The sequence below is a fragment of the Bubalus bubalis genome, chromosome 2, assembly GCF_019923935.1.
Source record: "Bubalus bubalis isolate 160015118507 breed Murrah chromosome 2, NDDB_SH_1, whole genome shotgun sequence".
In the NCBI taxonomy this organism is placed as follows: Eukaryota; Metazoa; Chordata; class Mammalia; order Artiodactyla; family Bovidae; genus Bubalus; species Bubalus bubalis.
Genome location: NC_059158.1, coordinates 158,518,710 through 158,524,636, shown reverse-complemented (window position 1 = coordinate 158,524,636; position 5,927 = coordinate 158,518,710). Strand labels below are relative to the sequence as shown.

Sequence of the window (5,927 nt, the reverse complement as noted above, 5' to 3'; positions counted from 1 at the left end):
AAATGGAAATAAAAGCAAGAAAAGGAAGAGAATGACAATAGCCATCCACAGAGTGGAGAATTCAGATAATGGATCCTTAACTCCATCTTCACCTCAGGTTCCCCTGCTTGGACACAGGGACCCTGGGAGTCTCTGATAGCCTGTGACCCCCTGATTTAACCTGTTCTCCAAATATAGACATGGGCAGGGCCCAAGGAGGAGCTGTGCTGTGACGAGGCTTCCCTATTCTTTATTCATCAAGTTTCCTCTCAGTGTTAAGGCACTCTGGTCTCTGAGTTCCAGGCTCTTACAGTTGGACATACATGGTTGGTGACTCAGGTAGGGAGCCACCTCTGATTGCCAGGACTTTTTCTGGGGCAGGGTGACTTAGTTTGACTATATTTTGGAAAATGCATCTGGTTGTCTGGGACCTGTGATTTGTACTCCATTGACTCCCTGCCTCCTTCCTCATGACCATGTATTCAGTTCTGTTTTTATACATGGCTACAGATGGTGACCAGGGGGCCACAGTCTTCTCACCTTCACCTTTCATACCTCTCTCCTTTTAAAAATATTTATTTATTAAAAAAAATTTTTTTTTGGCTGAGCTGGTCTTTGTTGCTGCACGGGAGCTTTCTCTAGTTGCAGAGAGTGGGGGCTACTCTCTAGTTGAGGTTCACAGGCTCTAGGCACGTAGGCTTCAGTAGTTGTGGAACAGGGGCTTAGTAGCTGCAGCTTGCAGGCTCTAGAGCACGGGCTCAGTAGTAGTTGCAGCTCACGGGCTTAATTGCTCCGTGGTATGTGGGCTCTTCCTGGAGCAGGGATCAAGCCTGTGTCTCCTACACTGGCAGACAGATTCTTAACCACTGTGCCACCAGGGAAATTCCACATCTCCCCATTTTTAGGGAAGAGGATGACTTTTTCAGATTTGATGTTAATTGCTTTGCCCTGAGGCTTAGTCTTTTGTGAAAATGCAGTCCTGGCAGAGATATTAAAAGGTGTGGGTTTGAATGAACTCATAGAACCTCAGATTTGGAAACATCTCAGGGGTTATTTACTCTGCCTCCCAAATTGAGGAAATGGAAATCTGGAGAGGTAAAAGGACCCACTCAAGGTCACATAGCTTATTAATGACAGAATCAGGACAGCACGAGCACTGGATACCAGATATCCTTATTTCCAGTCTTGGTAACCATTTGTAGGGTTTTCAGATTGTTCTCGAAAGAGCCCTGGAGGTTTTGTGGGAACCTCCTCTGTAGAATCCCAGGGATGGGGGAGCCTGCTGGGCTGCCGTCTATGGTGTCGCACAGAGTCGGACAGGACAGAAGCGACTTAGCAGCAGCAGCAGCCTCTGTAGTGACTACTTAGTTGGAGAGAGGTGCACACCCACCCTCCTCAGCAGAAGCGCTTTTGTCTGTTTCACGTCTGTTTCTTCTGGTAAGATTTTGCTTCAATAAATGTTTAACAACCTTAAAAGTTATTTGAAAAGTGCTGAACAATTCTGTGGATATTTAAGGGGTGAACATGATGGGGGTTTCTCTTAAATGCTTACACCTTCTTTAGACAGAGGACCCAAACATTTATTGCTCCTTTAGAGAAAAAGCTTAAAATACACTTTTTTTGGGGGGTGGGCGGGCTGTGCTAAGCGGCATGTGGTATCTCAGTTCCCTAACCAGGGACTGAACCTGTGTCCCCTGCAGTGGAAGCGGGAGTCTTAACCACTGGACCACCAGCAGAAGTCCCTTGAAATATACTCTAATGCAATTTATTACTATATTGTCTTCCCTCAGTGGATTTTAAGAAGGTTAAATAAGAATTGGTAAGGGAATTCCCTAGTAGTCCACTGGTTAGGATTCAGCACTTTCACTGCTGGGCCCTTGCAGGCTGCATAACACAGCAAAAAACAAACAAAACACCAGGAATACCATGGAGGGGAAATAGCATAGAAAGGGGCATCTGAGAGCAGGTTTTGTCTTTGCCACCCCATGGACAGTAGCCCACCAGGCTCCATGGAATTCTTCAGGCAAGAATACTGGAGTGGGTTGTCATTTCCTTCTCCAGGGGATCTTCCCAGTCCAGGGATCAAACCCACATCTGCTGCATCAGTAGGCAGTTTCTTTACCATTGAGCCACCTGGGAAGCCCTAGAGCAGGTTTGCCTCCTTCCATTTTGCCTGATGCTGGCCCTTCCCTGAATGTGTAGAACAACTTAGTCTTCCCATCTGAATGCCCAGACATGGCTGAGGATGCAGAAAGTCAAAGAGAGCACAGAGGCAGTATTATAGGTAAAGCTGATGCCACTATGGGCCCAACCAACAGCAGATGTTTTTCCCTGTGTGTATGTCCATATTATCCCACATTTAGGCCTCAGGGTTCTGGAAAGTTGACAACACGATGAAGCTGATCCTTAAAGCAGCCTGTGACAGAGGTGAAGGAAGGGCTCTTCAGTTACCAAGCTAGCAGATAAGCACAAGATAACCTAGTAACAGTTATCACATCCTTGATGAGAGTGATTTGGATCTGAGTTACTAAATCACCTTTCTTTCCTTCTAGTCTTTTAACCAGATCACACCATGACAATCATCCTGAAAGATTTATCTAATAGCAGCTATTTGTGGGAGGGGTTTGAGGATGAGTTTGAAAATTACAGCGGCATGCCACCCATAGAAGACTATGATTATAGTCCCTGTGAGATAAGCACTGAGACACTCAACAAGTATGCTGTGGTCGTCATCTATGCCCTGGTCTTCTTGCTAAGCCTCCTGGGAAACTCCCTGGTGATGCTGGTCATCTTATACAGCCGGGTCGGTCGCTCTGTCACTGATGTCTACCTGCTGAACCTGGCCATGGCTGACCTGCTCTTCGCCATGACCTTGCCTATCTGGGCCGCCTCCAAGGCAAAGGGCTGGATCTTCGGCACACCCCTGTGCAAGGTGGCCTCACTCCTGAAGGAAGTGAACTTCTACAGCGGTATTCTACTGCTGGCCTGCATCAGCATGGACCGCTACCTGGCCATTGTCCATGCCACACGCACGCTGACCCAGAAGCGGCACTGGGTCAAGTTCATATGTTTAGGCATCTGGGCCCTGTCTGTGATCCTGGCCCTGCCTGTCTTCATCTTCCGTGAGGCCTATCAACCACCCTCCTCCGACCTAGTCTGCTACGAGGACCTGGGTGCCAATACAACGAAATGGCGGATGATAATGCGTGTCCTGCCCCAGACCTTTGGCTTCCTCCTGCCCCTGCTGGTCATGCTGTTCTGCTACGGATTCACCCTGCGCAAGCTGTTTTCAGCCCAAATGGGGCAGAAGCACCGGGCCATGCGGGTCATCTTTGCTGTCGTGCTCGTCTTCCTGCTCTGCTGGCTGCCCTACAACCTGGTCCTGATTGCAGACACCCTCATGAGGGCCCATGTGATTGCCGAGACCTGTCAGCGCCGTAATGACATTGGCCGGGCCCTGGATGCCACCGAGATCCTGGGCTTCCTGCACAGCTGCCTCAACCCTCTCATCTATGTCTTCATTGGCCAGAAGTTTCGCCACGGACTCCTCAAGATCATGGCCATCCATGGCCTGATCAGCAAGGAGTTCTTGGCCAAGGATGGCAGGCCTTCCTTTGTTGGCTCTTCTTCAGGGAACACGTCTACTACCCTCTGAGACTCCACACCGGGCTCCTTGCTTCCCCTCAGCATCATCCCAAGCCCCATGTCCTCTGGCCGTTCACAGTCCCATGTCAAGGCAGCTCCCTGTTGTGGTTACAGAAAGTTGCTGAGGCCATGTCCCTAATAGGCCCCCATCACATGGACTAGACAGCCTGTCCTGGGCCCACCTCTTGCTGTAATCACCATGTCAACTGATAGAGCTTGGTGCATCCTACCACTGAGCCCACAGTGCTCTATCTTCTGGCAGACATCCTTTGAAGATATTCTTTTCAATGATTACAAAACGTTCCCATTAATGGGAACCATTAATGTAAAACACCATTGGTTACTTCCCTAGCTCTCCCTTTCCTTGTCAGCCAGGAAAGTCCCCTTCCCTTGAGAGAGGCTGAAAATGACAAACACTCATTTTCCAAGATTCCCTTAAGATAGGAGTGGCCATATCATCTTGATCTGATTTATAAAACTTAAAAATAATGGTGTGCTGGTAAATCACACTCCTGGTGGGGGGGAAGTTCTGATTTGTATCATTTGCTATGTTCTGTGGTATAAATAAATGCTACCACCATGGCTGATTTCAAGGATGGTGGTGTTTAACAACAAGCTCACAAAATCTAAAAAATGTGATAATGTGCTTTCACAAGCTTGTGCAAACTGGCTTCAGCACACTGTTGCTTAAGAGGAAGTCTAATGGGGTCAGGAGACTCCTGGGAAATATTCTTAATTTAAAACACACACACACATACACATCCTTGGTTCTTGACTTTGACTATGGTTATAGGATATGATGTGTGGAGCTGAAGCAGGCACTTTGTGACAAGGAGGGAAAAGGCCTTAGGCTGATGGAGCCAAAGGATAACAAGGACCTGAGAATAAAAAGCCCAGAATAAACCTAAGCATAAATGGTCAAATGAGTTTCAACAAGCGTGCCAAGACTATTTAAGGGGGAAAGGATAGTCTTTCAACAAATTGTGCTGGGAAAATTAGATATCCACATACACAAGAATGAATCTGGGCCCCTACCTTACATCATATACAAAATTAATTTAGAATGGATCAAATACCTACAATTAGAGCTAAAATTATAAAACTCCTAGGAAAAAAACTTAAGGAAAAAGCATAATTTGGTCTGAGGTTGGGAATGGAGTGAGGCTCAGAGATGGGATTTAGATCAAGGTTGAGACTGGGATCAGGGGTTGAGGTTGGAGTCAGAGATGAAGTGTAGGGGAACCAGGGATGGGATGGTAGTTTGTGATATGATCAGAGAAGAATGAGTGTCAGAAATAAGGAGAGATCCACAAACAGACTGAGGCTGGGGATGGGGTGAGATTCAGGGAGGTTGGAGATGGGGTTGGGACCAGGTGTGGAGTAAGTCTTGGGAATGGGATGAATGTGGGAGTGTGGGAGGGGTGTCAGAAATAGAGTGAATGTCAAGGATGAGTTAATGGCTACAACAGTGGCCACTATGATTTAATCTAGTTAGTGGCTGCTGCAAAAGGCACCACCAGTAAGGTCACCATCCTCTCTGGAGTATTGCCTATGATGCTCTCTCAGGGGCCCAGATGGAGACACCTTGGCCTGTCCAGCTTGAGACTCTAAAAGTAGGTTGGTGAGGAAGGAGTTAGGGGCTCAGGCCCTAAGAAATACCTCTGATTCAGGGGAGAAGATAGAAGAATGTAGAAAGAATCCAGGGAGAAAAGCAGAAACTGGGCCTGGAAACCTCCCTTTCCTCTCCCTCCCTCCCCTAGTCCCCTCTCCACCTCACCTACTGTGTAACTCAATGCTCACCTTCCTTCATCCTCTGCTGCCCTAAAGACAACTCCATCAGGGGCTTCAGTAAGTAAATAAGGATCCATATTGGGCCTGTGGAAATATACAGATGACTAATACACATTTGAAAAAATGCTTGCCCTCACTAGTAACCTGCGAAGTGGAAATCAAAGAGCAAAAAATAATTTGGAAGTGTTTTCAGGACAAAGATTCCATCTGAACTCTCTTCAAACAAGTGCAACATTGTTCAGTTAGATTTTTTTTTTTTAATGCAGTGTGTAATTCTCTGGGTATAGCTCAATGATTTGGATTTTAGATCTGTAAGAATGCTGAGATGTTAGTACTTAAGTAACACAATGTATGAAAATATCAGAAACTGGTGTTCTAATCGTTGAATAGTGTAAGGATTAGCTATCTGGTCAAGGTTAGGGAAATGCAGAAGGAAATGGCAACCCACTCCAGTATTCTTGCCTGGAAAATCCCATGGATGGAGGAGCTTGGTAGGCTACAATCCATGGGGT

At 46.8% G+C, this 5,927-nt stretch overlaps 1 protein-coding gene across 2 annotated transcripts; it reads left to right on the top strand.

Moving 5' to 3' along the window:
* The first annotated feature begins 211 nt into the window (after positions 1–211).
* LOC102401761 (C-X-C chemokine receptor type 2) lies at positions 212–4,217 on the top strand. Of its 2 annotated transcripts, none has more exons than XM_006046389.4 (2): positions 212–318; positions 2,532–4,217. In XM_006046389.4, exon 2 carries the CDS (start codon positions 2,552–2,554, stop codon positions 3,632–3,634), a length of 1,083 nt encoding a protein of 360 aa, XP_006046451.2. In that variant the 5' UTR covers positions 212–318; positions 2,532–2,551; the 3' UTR covers positions 3,635–4,217. The 2 variants fall into 2 exon arrangements, with proteins under 2 accessions (XP_006046451.2, XP_006046452.2); XM_006046390.4 differs by lacking the exon at positions 212–318 and adding an exon at positions 808–1,416.
* The last annotated feature ends 1,710 nt before the right edge of the window (positions 4,218–5,927 follow it).

Bases quoted from the DNA above. Each gene is read 5' to 3' on its own strand.
- LOC102401761 (XM_006046389.4), top strand. From the start codon at position 2,552: ATGACAATCATCCTGAAAGATTTATCTAATAGCAGCTATTTGTGGGAG.